The sequence below is a fragment of the Chiloscyllium plagiosum genome, unplaced genomic scaffold, assembly GCF_037043375.1.
Source record: "Chiloscyllium plagiosum isolate Xiang-an unplaced genomic scaffold, Cpla_swu_hap1 HiC_scaffold_7, whole genome shotgun sequence".
Taxonomy (NCBI): Eukaryota; Metazoa; Chordata; class Chondrichthyes; order Orectolobiformes; family Hemiscylliidae; genus Chiloscyllium; species Chiloscyllium plagiosum.
Window position 1 is genome coordinate 7221133 of NW_028270145.1, and position 13592 is coordinate 7234724.

Consider the following 13592-nt stretch of genomic DNA (forward strand, 5'->3'; position numbering starts at 1 on the left):
CAGAGCTGGGCAGAAAGGTGGCAAATGGAGTTCAATGTAGGTAAGTGTGAGGTGATTCACTTTGGTAAGAGTAACAAAAAGATGGGGTACTGGGCTAATGGTCGGATACTTGGTAGTGTGGAGGAGCAGAGGGATCTTGGTGTCCATGTACACAGATCTCTGAAAGTTGCCACCCAGGTAAATAGTGCGGTGAAGAAGGCATATAGCGTACTGGCTTTTATTGGTAGAGGAATTGAGTTCCAGAGTCCTGAGGTCATGTTGCAGTTGTATAAGACTCTGGTGTGGCCGCATCTGGAGTATTGTGTGCAGTTTTGGTCGCCATACTATAGGAAGGATGTGGAGGCACTGGAACGGGTGCAGAGGAGGTTTACCAGGATGTTGCCTGATATGGTAGGAAAATCGTATGAGGAAAGGCTGAGGCACTTGGGGCTGTTTTCATTGCAGAAAAGAAGATTTAGGGGTGACTTGATAGAGGTGTACAAGATGATTAGGGGTTTAGATAGGGTTGACCATGAGAACCTTTTCCACGTATGTAGTCAGCTATTACGAGGGGGCATAGCTTTAAATTAAGGGGTGGTAGGTATAGGACAGATGTTAGGGGTAGATTCTTTACTCAGCGAATCGTGAGTTCATGGAATGCCCTGCCAGTACCAGTGGTGGACTCTCCCTCTTTATGGGTATTTAAATGGGCATTGGATAGGCATATGGAGGATAGTGGGTTAGTGTAGGTTAGGTGGGCTTGGATTGACGCAACATCAAGGGCCAAAGGGCCTGTACTGCGCTGTATTTTTCTATGTTTCTAAAAGACAGCATCCATCATCTCTATCTATACTCTCATTTTATAAACTTCTATGATGTAGAAACCTTCGATTGCAAGTTCATAGTTCATTGAAAGGGATAATGAAGGAGGCATTTGGTATGCTTGTCTTTATTCATCAATGCATTGAGTATAGGAGTTGGGAGATCATGTTGTGGCTGTACAGGACATTGGTTCAGCCACCTTTGGAGTATTGCGTGAAGTTCTAGTCTCCGTCCAATCAGAAGGTATTGTGAAGGGTTCAGAAAAGATTTACAAGGATGTTGCTAGGGTTGGAGGGTTTGAGCTATGGGGAGGCTGAATAGACTGAGGTTATTTTCCTTGGAGCGTCAGAGACTGATGGGTGACCACATTAGAGGTTTATAAAATCATGGGGGGCAGAGATAGGGAAAATAGGCGAGGTCTCTTCCCCAGGGTCAGGAAGCCCAGAAGTAGAGGGCATAGGTTTAAGGTAAGTGAAAGAAAGACATAAAAGGGACCTAAGGGGCAACCTTTTCACTGAGGATGGTGCATATATGGAATGAGCTGCCAGAGGAAGTGGTGGAGGCTAGTACCATTACAATGCTTAAAAGGCATCTGGATGGGTTTCTGAATTGGAAGTGTTTAGAGGGATATGGCCCAAATGCTGGCAAATGGAACTCTATTTATATAGGATATCTGATCGACATGGATGAGTTGGACCAAAGGGTCTGTTTCTGTGCTGTATATTTCTATGACGAGATGATTAAATCAATAAGTGGGATTCCAGGTACTATTTAATCAGGTAGTCACAGAGGTATAAATGTTGTTTATTTACAGGGTAGTGATGGCCTAGTTGTATTTTAACTAGACTGTTAACGTCGACATCCAGGTAATGTTCTGAGAGCCCAGGTTTGAATCCTGCCAAGACAGAAAGTATAGTTTGAAATTTATAACAAATCCAAATTATTAGTGATGACCATTGTTGGTTGTTGGAAAAATCCATTTGATTCACTAATGTCCTTTAGGAAAGGAAACTGCTGTCCTTGTCTGGTCTGGCCTACACGTGACTCCACAGCCACAGCAATGTGGTTGATTGCCTCTGGGCAATTAGGAATGGGCAGTAAATTCTGGCCTAGCCTATGATGTCCATGTCCCATAAATGAATGTTTAAAATTAATGAATGGTGTGTGGTACTAAGTTACATTATTACATTTTTGGTTCTGTTTGTGCTCAAACATAAATCATCATTCCCAGTTCACAGGTAAACTTTTCACAGAAGTGTATGAGTATGCTTCATTTTTTGTTTTCCCATTTTTATCAAAATGTTTATTTGCAGCAAAAATGCCTAATTTAAAAACTCATTTAAAATTTACTTCACAGAAAATTCAGGCACATCAACTTCAACATTTCTGAAAATATTTTAATGGTTTTAAATAAAAAAAACAACAGCGGAGATCTTTATTTACATAAAATGATGCAAGTTCACTTCTAGATAATAAAGAAACGAGCAAGTTAATTTTTATTCTTTAAACATTTCCTCAATTTGCTGTGAACAATTCAACATGGAGTTTCAGTCGTTATACAACACAATGTGTATATATAAGTTTTCGTGCCATATCAAGGTTTCCACTGTTCTGATAAATTAATGAGAGATTATAAGCAATGTCTCGTCTTAGATCAACTTGATCATCGTCTATTCCCTGAAACAAAAAATATACTTATTTAAATGAAGTCACTTTAAAATTACTTTATTTTTACAACAAAAGATACATATTAACTTTTGTTGGACTTAGACAAAGCAATTATCAAAAATATTTCACATTTTTCACAAATGTTGAGGTGTAGTTGGAAAGTAGAGTGTCTTTAGCGTGCTATGACATGGAAAAGAACAAAATCTATGCTGATGATTTTCCCAGGACATGCACTTTGTCATACCTTCTAAAGGCAGTAAGCACATTAAGTGTAAAATGTCTATGATCTGTTGTAGCCTAAAATACAGTCCATTATATGATAATTTTACTATTTTGAATCTTATTGCATGGTGGTTAATCTTAATCAATTTTCTTCACAAAACCATGATTGGCAGGGCCACCGGATATCTGAACATTTCGTGAATCAATGTACAACACAAGGATTGAAACAATTAAGCAAAAAGTGCAAAATCAACAAAGGTTTCAATGCAATTTTGATCAATGGAATATAATTCAATCTTTCAAATAACTTAGGTCAATGACACTATTATTTTCTAATACCAACTAAACTAGTGCTTTGTGTGATGACTACACAGGATCATGGCTTTTAAGATTCTAATGATCAGTACTGCTGATAACCTATTTATAATAACTTGGATAGAAGTCAAATTTTAGTCTGCTACAGTTACCTTCTTGGGTTTAGTAACACCAGACAGTTTGGCAAGTGTATAGCATACCATTTACTTTCCAGACATGACTCCCTTTATTATAAGAAAATTAGATGGTGCAACTCAGGGAATATAACAATGCATCACACCTTGATAAGTGAACTGGATATTGTGTGTCTTTCCAAGGTGCCCTCATATATTCTAGTTCAATGTTTTAGAAGGTAAAACAAGACGAGATGTACATTGTTCATCTGCCTACTGCATTTACTCACATATTTGTGTGTTTCCATTTTATTTTAACCTTTTGTTCAGAACATGGGCAGAGTCTATACTAGTCCATTGCAGTTGAGCGCACACAGAACCAGCAGCCCACGAATATATTGCAAATGATGTATTTGATTACCAAGGCAGCCATACGGTTGCAACATTTAAAAGGCATCTGGATGGGTATATGAATTGGAAGGGTTTGGAGGGATATGGGCCGGGTGGGACTAGATTGGGTTGGGATATCTGGTTGGCATGGACGAGTTGGACCGAAGGATCTGTTTCTGTGCTGTACATGTCTATGACTCTCTGACTCTATGTGAATCACTCATGGTCTTTGGCAAAACTACAACAAAACTCAGCTTATTAACATTTCAACCATCTTTCAGATAGTGCCCTTTAGAATACCACACTTCCTAAGGCACTTTACTCCCAAAGACCTTGTGTGATGCACAAAAATGCAAAGAAAATTCAGAATAATAGTACAACTATTAGAACGAAAAAAACTCTCCATGTGACACCAACTGTTGCTTGTGTAATGGTTCCACAGGTAACAATTCGAACTATTTTCCCAAGAAACCAGCCTTCAGCTGAATGTTTACTTGCTGTTTGTACAAAGTAGCAAATTCTATCCTCAGCAAACTTCTAAACACATAACTTGCAGCAGGAGTTATAACACTGGCTGGTACATTGGGTTATTATCTGTACAATGGGTGGCACCAAAGCTTAGTGGGTTGAAACACGTGTCTAGTAAACAGGAGATCCTGAATTCAAATTTCCAACCGTGCCTTATTTCCATCTCAATACTTTAATGAAGCTGATGTAGCCTTGTTCACCTTATAGTAAAATCTTATGGTTAGAAAACAACAAAACTTCCATTGAGTAATGGCAAGGGCTTTTCAGGTGGCATGATGACTCAGTGGTTAGCACTGCTACCTCACAGCGCCAGAGACCTGGATTTGATTCCAGGCTCGGGTGACTTTCTATGTGGAGTTTGCACATTCTACCAGTGTCTGCGTGGGTTTCCTCCGGGTGCTCCAGTTTCCTCCCACAGTACAAAGATGTGCAGGTTCAGTGGATTAGTCATGCTAAAATGCCCCATACTGTGCAGGGATGTGTAGGTTAGGTGGAACAGCCATGGAAAATGTGGTATAATAGAGATAGGGGGGAATGGTCTGGAAGTTCCATTCAGACTGGTTCAGCCAAAAGGCCTCTTTCCACACTGTCAGAATTCTATGATTCTATATCATATATAGCAAACATTTGCTGCATCTTCCTATCTATAGGCATGGATTATGAAAATGTGTTGCTGGAAAAGCGCAGGTCAGGCAGCATCCAAGGAGCAGGAGAATCGACGTTTTGGGCCTGAGCCCTTCTTCAGGAATGGGGAAAGTGTGCCAACCAGGCTAAGATAAAAGGTAGGGAGGAGGGACTTGGGGGAGGGGCGTTGGAAATGCGATAGGTTGAAGGAAGTTAAAGTGAGCGTGATAAGGTGAGGGTGATAGGCCGGAGTGGGGGTGGGGGCGGAGAGGTCAGGAAGAAGATTGGATTATGAAGCCTACATTGCTGCCCAATTGAGTTTAGCTAACCACGCAAAGATCAGGTGGGAAATCAAACAAGGCAGAAGTGGATACTGCAGATGCCGGAGATTACAGTCAAGATTAGAGTGGTGCTGGAAAAGTACAGCAGGTCAGGCAGCATCCGAGGAGCAGGAAAATCGACATTTCGGGCAAAAGCCCTTCATCAGGAGGAAATCACACCAGTTAGATATTAAGTTTACCAACAGAACTTTTCAAGGTACCAAATTACTGCCAAAACTAAAAAGTTACAATTATTGAATCAATTAGGAACATAGGAACAAGGAGGAAAAAAAGTCAATTCATTTAGCACTAAATCTAGCACAAACCATCACTGCACGAGGCAGCACACGATCTGATAATTTAATGATTTGTTAAGTATGTAGAAGCTAAATTGCTTGTAGTGTTAGGTGAAGAGGTAAATGTAGGGGAATGGGTCTGGGTGGGTTACGCTTCGGCGGGTCGGTGTGGACTTGTTGGGCCGAAGGGCCTGTTTCCACACTGTAAGTAATCTAAAAGATCTAAAAAAAAGTTATTCCTGAAGTTCAGATGGTGTCAGCAAACTAGTGAATTCCTGTTTGTCCACTGTATCTTCTACCCTGCATATCAATGTTGAGTATGACAAAAAAAGTTTTATCTTTTTAGATTTCTAACATGCTTCATACCTCTAATTGAAGAGGTGGGAGTTCCAATGCCTTCTCATAATAATGAATTGCAAAATGCATAAGACCCAGTTGATGTAATGCACGTCCTATGTTATAATATACTTCTTGACAGGGCCCTCGAAGTTCCATATATCGTGTTAGAAAGGAGAATCCCTAGAATAAAATAAAGAATACAGATCTAATGAAAACAGCAGGGTAACTACAGGGCTAGTTTAATTGTTTTCCTATCTTGCTCACAAATTTCTTCCAAAACAACAAATTCAAAGTCTTCCCAACTCATTCTCCAAACCTCTCCAGCCTTGTGTCTCTCCCATATTCTGTTACTTTGATTCCATCGCCTTTGTCAATCCACAAAAGGCAGAACTTTTCAACTGCCTCAATTCTGCTTAATGAAACTTTCTCACCACATTCTACAGTTTTTCAACATCTTAACCCACCTTTAAGATCTTTGTAAGTTTTAGTTACTATATTAACTATTAATTTTAAATACAACTCCAAACCCGCATCCCAACACTAACAGGACCAGCATGTCTGATGCAACATTACTCAAGGTGCAGAACACTTGTTTCTAATGCATTCTTTTTTTCATGTTGAAGTAATTTGTTTGATGAAACATTTCAAGCAAGAAACTAAACTATTCCTAGTCTTAAATTTTACCACATTCCCTTAATGCTCTCCTTCATTAAATATTACTGCTTCTTCCCTACTCTCATGCAAAGTGAACTTTCTTTAATGGATTTTTCATTTGAAAGTACACTTTTCATGTCCAAATATGAAATACTCACAACCAAAACAAATATAATGTGGTAAATCTTAAAATACAAAAATAAAAAATAAAATTCACATTTTCACTACATTTTTATATCTCATATATATTGCTAAACAACATATTGAGATTATGAAGAATAAAATCAACAATTCACCACACTTAGAACTTGGAAAATTTAAAGTTTTGACAAAAGGAATAACTTTACATTAGATGAAAGCAAATCCTAACTATAAAATAGCAAATCGAAATAGTTCAACAGATAGATTTTCACTGAGAAAACAACTTTAACTCTGGATTCAAGGTCTTTGACAAACCTGTACCAGAAGAGGGTGCCGTTTTAAAACAAACTTCTGAGATGCCATATGAATAAAGGTTAGGCCCACACAAAGACTGTACAGGGGTTCATTAGGCTGAATCCTGAAAGCCTGAACGTACTGACCTGAAATTTAAAATCAAAAGAAATACAATGTGATTATATAATTGTTTTTAGGAACCATTACTACTACCACCTTAAAAATATTAACTATATCAATTATCACCATGATTTAATGCAGTCAATGTGATTTATATCGCTCAAGAACTGTGATACAAAAATTCAGGAATATGGTTTGAGAAGGAAGCATTGACAACTGATTGCCAAGCAAGAAACAAAACAATAGAATTAATGGGTGTGCTCAAATTATTGAAGGGTAGGAAATGGAGTTTAAAGGTACTTCCACATTTACAAAGATGTACACTCAAAATGATTTGGAAAGGCGTAGAGATAGATTTTGTTTCTCTAAAGGATGAAAATTTCACTTGACATCCAAATAGGTTACTAGATTTGAATAATAACTTTGTAGAAGGTAGCAATGGAATTAAATTTTCCGGCATTAAAATCTTCTCGTACGAGCCAGGAGCAAGGAGTACCAAGCAGAGAAATAAACAGAAGGTGAGGACAACCAAATTACTACAATACAGAAGCAGCTGTTAGATTGAAAGAGTAGTAAGGAGCCAACAGCAGAACCTGAAGCCAATACATGAAATAATAAAAAAAAGAGAGGGGAGCGTGACAGTGGGGTAGGACGTGTGAAAATGAAGACACCTTAGGGAATGGAGGTGATGGGAAATATGAGCCAGATAAAATATGAAAAAACGTTATACACTGCTGCCAAGTGTAAATAAGAACTATTGATTCAGATCTTGCAGCCAGCAGCAAAACAAAGGCACAGTCTGCTGACTGTGCAAAACTATGTCCTTACCTTTCTCTTTGCTGCAGTGGGAACTCACTCTTCAGGTGCAATGGGGCCATGGATATTCAGGCAAGGTCAGGGATATTTCAAAGTGCAAGGGGAAAGAGGAACCAGGAGTGCCAAAAGAATGGGAACACGCCTATCAATTAAAAGTGGTACTACGCAAGTCTAGGCAATCAGTCCAAGGCTTTGCACTGACCTGTTCCAGCATGAATTCCTACAAACCCCATCCAGACACATTGTAACTTGCAGATGTGTAAAAGTGGGTACCCTGGAAGTTGCAGAATTATTGGGACACGCAATAGACATGAATCTCCCAATATGGCTGATATTAGGGCAAAAGAACCCATGCCATTCTGTACTTGTAACCTCACCTCCAGTCTGGCAGACTGGCTGAAATGTTGTGACAGCTGTTGGGGGTGAAGTATTCAAAAGTCACAAGCTTTACAGTTCAATGTTGCAGTACCAAATCTGATGGAGACAGTGAGGTCTGCAGATGCTGGAGATCAGAGTTGAGAGCATGTGTGGAAAAGCACAGCAGGTCAGGCAGCATCCAAGGAGCAGAAAAATCAACGTTTCAGGCCAGAGCCCTTCTTCAGGAAGACTCTGGCTCGAAACGTCAATTTTCCCACTCCTTGGATGCTGCCTGACCTGCTGTGCTTTTCCAGCACACACTCTCAACCCGTACCAAATCTGATCATATATTGTTGTCATATGGCACTGCTTAATTTACCATGAGAATTTCTATTGAAGCAGTACCAATAGTCATGACGTATTGTGACAGCCAATTATTGACATTTTATCAAAAACTCCAAAGGAAATGTTTCTCTAATATCTCCTGTTTTTAGATTAGATTTTCAGGATCAACCGTGTTTTCCTTTTGTTCTCATGTAATTTAAGTTTGACCAGTCCACATAAACAGGTTCCATTGTAAATATGGACAGGGAACACAAAATTAAAAGCTATGAAGAATCACAGAAAATTATAGATCAAAGCAAGGACAAAACATGTGAGTTTGAAAGGGGGACTGAATATATAGATTTTATAATTTCCTATATCTGCACCCTGTGCCCATTAACTGTACTGCACTTAAAGACTATACTTGATTTTTACACCTCGTGAAATGCTACAGGATACTGAGTAATATTGATGTACATATTAAACAAAAAGACACCAAGATAAATAGAGAGAAACTAAATATAGAAGTACAGCAACTTAAAATAATGCTACAATAAGAGTCATGTATGCTATTCTTACTTTATCCACAAGTTAGGATTGTAGTATATCAAAGAATTGTAAGGCTGCTGCTGTTCTTACTTCATCCACTGATTTAGTCAAATGACAAAATAGACAAAATGATGCGAATGAGGTTTTGGAAATGAAAAGATGGTGAGCAACAGTTTTTGAACCATTATGAACTAAAGTTAGATGCAAAGCCTCAGCTGTTCATTAAAATCATCTGAAACCCAAGAAAGACACACACCAGTATTATCAAAATCACGCTCATGGCTGTATCCCAATCTTGTGTAATCAGTAATGAAACTCAGCATCACTTCTGCACGGTGATGTCCATATAGGAAGTTGAATAATTGTAATGCATTTGCTAAATGCATTCAGATTGATGTCTTTTTACCAACAAATATATGGAATTACAATATTACAAAATGATCATTGTCTACTACCTAAAGCATGCTTGAAGCTTCCAGCCACAAAAGCATTGTGTCCATTAAGTACACAGAGTGCATGGTTATCTGGGTGTTTTAGCATTAGTCGCAGGCAAAAGCGATGGTGCCTCAAATCTTGAGAGTGCATAGTAACTTGGTTAAAGATATTCCACAGTTGAGGTCTGTTCACATTTTCCATCACCATGACCCTTGAGAGAATAGCAAAAAATAAAGTCAATTCTTCAGGAGACACATGGAATGTTGATTCTATCAAGCAAAATATTTAGTGAAAATTGTTATCAAAGCACATTTCAACTCAACTGATCAATTTTATGGCAGAGTGAGGATTAAGACTTAAAAGATTTAAGACCAGTATCAACTCAAAACAGCATAACGATAGTGTAGCTGTTTATTACATCATTCAATAGCAATTTGGGAAATTTGATAGTTTCCAATTTGTCTCCTTTTGTGAAACATGCTCAGGACAGTTAATGTTCCTTACACTATCTCTGTGTGTCCTGTTAAATCACAATGCGCTAAAGGAACCAAACAAAATTTGGTCGTTGATAGGTGTCCATGTTTGAGTTTGTTCAACATTCGAAACAGTAGTTTCTAATCAGTGTATATACCCAGCACTACACTAGACTCAGTAACTTAATTAGTGAGGCAATAGCAGTAATCATTACTTTACATTTGGATGTGTATAGAAATAGGAAGGGTTTGGAGGGATATGGGCCGGGTCCTGGCAGGTGGAACTAGATTGGGTTGGGATACCTGGTCAGCAAGGATGGGTTGGACCAAAGGGTCTGTTTCCATGCTGTACATCTCTATGACTCTATGACTATATTAGAAACAAGATAGCCGATAATCCTCAAATTTTAATGTGTAAAAGGAACCAGTATTATAAGTTGCACTTTCCAGGAATAGAAATCCATTAACAGTGGATGGATATGAGCTTACTGATTTGCTTGTTATTTTGTTACAAATGGCAAAGATATTCAGGTGAATTGAAGATAGCTTGGCTTACTTAAGTTTTAAAACTTAAAGGAAAATTTTAATAGTGCTCCAAATAGTCTGCCTTTTTATTCAAAGCAGTTAAGTTGATAATTTAAAGATATTTATCTGCTACAAGTAAAATGTCAGATTCCTTGGTTTAAAGCAAAAAAAAAACCCATTGTCACATTAACAAAGATCTTTGAATTGCATTTTTTAAATTATTTAATCATAATGATTTTAGATGCTCCAAAATATCAGGCTCAGGCCATTAACAAATTGTATTGAAAGGAAACATTTACTGCAAAATGAAGAGCAGAGATATTCAACAGTACTTTGCAATATTATCTAAGCACCATAGATATTCCCAACTTCAATGATGGGGGAGCCCAGCACATCAATGCAAAAGACGAAGCTGAAGTAATTGACAAGCGATCACCAAGTGGGTGATCCATGACAGTCTCTTCAGCATCACAGATGCCAGTCTTCAACCAATATGATATCAAGAAACAGTTGGAAGCACTGAAAACTGCAAAGACTATGGGCCCTGACAACATTCCAGCAAATGCACTTCTACTCCAGCATTTGCTGCTAAGCAAGCCAAGCTGTTCCATTACACCTACAATACTGGCATTGACCTGACAATATGGAAACTTGACCAGGTTTATGGCCTGTGCAGGATAAAAAGCAGGACATTTTGCACCCGGCCAATTACCGCTGTCAGATTACGCACGAGCCGCCAATCTCCAGAAACTAATAGAAGGGATCATCAGCAGTGTAATGCAAAGGAATAACCTGTTCACTGACACTCACTTCAGATTTTGCCAGGGCCATTCTTTATAGCCTCAAGTTCCTTGACCTCATTACAACCATTCTGAGGAAGGGTCACTTAATTGAAAACATTTCTCTCCACAGATGCTGCCAAACCTGCTGAGCTTTTCCAGCAATTTCTATTTTTGCCTCTGATTTACAGCATTTGCAGATATTCTGGTTCTTATTTAAGATGCTTGGGATTGTTAGAGATCAACAGTCTCAGCTCCTGGAGTTCCTCAGGGTAGTGTCCTCGGACCAACCATCTTCACCTGCTTGATCAATTATTTTCCCTCCATCATAAGGTCAAAGGTGGTGATGTTTGCTGATGATGATGACACAGTGTTCAGCAACATTTGTAACACCTCAGGTAATGAAGTATTCAATATCCATATGCTGCAAGATCTCTCAAACAGCAAGTCCGGACCTTGGAGAATCACACTGACGACCTCAAGAATCGAGATCGTCGAAAAAATATTCGTTTGCTGGGCCTTCCCGAAAAAGTGTTCCTTGAACAGTGGCTTCCACAGCTTTTAAATCTGGAGGCTGGATCAGGCCAGGTAAGAGTGGAATGGGTCTACCGAGTTGCAATACGCGGGCCTGGCTCGAACCAGCGCCCCCGCCCGGTCCTGTTCCGGCTGCAGAGCTACAAGGAGAGGCAGATACTCTTAGAACCCTCCAGAAATCTTGGAAAAGATCCCCAAGCCGTGATCTATAAAGGATCCAAGATTATGTTATTCCAGGACTTTTCCCCAGCTCTGGTCCGAAAGAGGAAGGCATTTGATGAGGCGAAGAAGTGTTTAAGGGACTTAAATATTCAGTACTCCTTGTGCTACCCAGCGACGCTACGCTTTAACCATGAAGGGTCTGTGTATAACTTCAGATCACCGGAAAAGGCCAAGGAATTTTTGGACTCTCTTAGATAAATTATAAGAGTTAATTGATATTGGTTTGCTTTGCCCCCACTCCGGATCACATCCCCCCCTTTTTGTATATATTAATCCCCTTTTTTTTCCCTTACTGTTTATTATTATCTTGGGGGGTGGGGAGAGGGATTTATTTATTTGTTCTCTACTTAACAATTTTCTCTCTCCCTTTTTTTTATTCCATATACATATATAGGCCGGGGGGTCTAGTTAATGTTTGTGGGGGAGGTGGTTACCTTATCCTATTTTATCTCTATCTCCAGGAGCGGGGTTGTTTTTCCCTTGTTATTTTGTATTATTATATTTAATTATAACTTGTTGAGGCTGTAATTTTATAGTTATATATGTTTACACATGGTATTAACATTACCAAATATATCCAGGTGTTGGTGTGGGTGGGGGGGGGTAGGGTGCTCACTGTTAACTCTAGCTCTGTAGTACATTTGAATTTTCTTCATCCTATTAAGGAGCGCCTGGGTCAAGGTGGGGCACTGGTTGGGAGAGGATACGATGGACTTTTGGAAAGGAAGTGATACCCCCTGGGATAAAGGGGGAAAATCTCCACTTAAATACGTTTTTTTTAAATTTAGAAATAGTTTTTTATTATACTGTTGTGAGTGTATTAGAGAGCCTTTACTTTTGTGAATTTTATATGCTCTATGCTCGGGATGTTCTGGATAGGGTTTCCCCTCCCAGGGGGTCTCGGATCTGCCCAGACGATTATGGTTGATCAGTCGGTTAAGTGGTGCACCTGGAATGTCAAGGGGAGTAATTCACCAGTCAAAAGGAAGAAAATATTATAAACCTCAAGAAAGAAAGGGTTGATATAGCTCTCCTGCAGGAGACACACTTATTAGATAAAGAACACTTGAAATTACGACAGGGTGGATTTCATCAGGCCTTTTTTTCTTCTTTTAGCTCAAAAAGCAGGGGAGTTGTTATTCTTATTCGGAAGAATTTCCCTTTCAAAATCCTAAATCAGATAAAAGACGAATCTGAACGATATATTCTGATTAAAGCCCTTATAAATGGAGAGGAGTATGGGATTTTAAATTTGTATTAACCCCCCAGCACATCCTTTTAAACTTATAACGGAAGCCTTCTCAAAATTGATGGCTCTCGGTGTCCCAAATGTAAAATAGAGGTGGGTACTCGTGCATTGCTTATGGACCCGTCATAAGATCCGTAGATATTGGACTAAAGTTGCAAGTGCTCTGACAGAAATCTTAGGAACGGAAATTAGAGTGAACCCTGTATCTCTCCTTTTGGACTTTTCGAACTTTCCCTCCCTGGATATGCACAGAAAGAGATTATTTTCTATCCTCTCTTTCTGTGCAAGGAAAAATATTTTGGTAAACTGGGTGGCTGAGGGCCCCCCTGGAATTTCAAATTGGCACAGATTAATTATGGAATGTATTCCCCTTGACTTCCTTACAAATATGGTGCACCAAAAGACCGCATTATTCCATAAAATATGGCAGCCCTTCTTGAATTACACAAATACAGATATTTCGGCCATCCTAACAAGGGCTTTTATTTAATTGAGATGGCGAAC

At 39.0% G+C, this 13592-nt stretch overlaps 1 protein-coding gene across 2 annotated transcripts in view; it reads right to left on the reverse strand.

Annotated features, from left to right (window-relative positions):
* Positions 1-2184: 2184 nt before the first annotated feature.
* Positions 2185-13592, reverse strand: part of gtf3c3 (general transcription factor IIIC, polypeptide 3) — a 54774-nt gene continuing 43366 nt past the window's right edge. For both annotated transcript variants that reach the window (XM_043692905.2, XM_087988690.1), the window contains 4 exons: positions 9327-9517; positions 6727-6851; positions 5644-5796; positions 2185-2478 (listed from right to left, as the gene is read on the reverse strand). In XM_043692905.2, the coding sequence (XP_043548840.2) occupies positions 2356-2478; positions 5644-5796; positions 6727-6851; positions 9327-9517 (592 nt within the window). In that variant the 3' untranslated portion in view covers positions 2185-2355. The remainder of the gene's footprint in view (positions 2479-5643; positions 5797-6726; positions 6852-9326; positions 9518-13592) is intronic.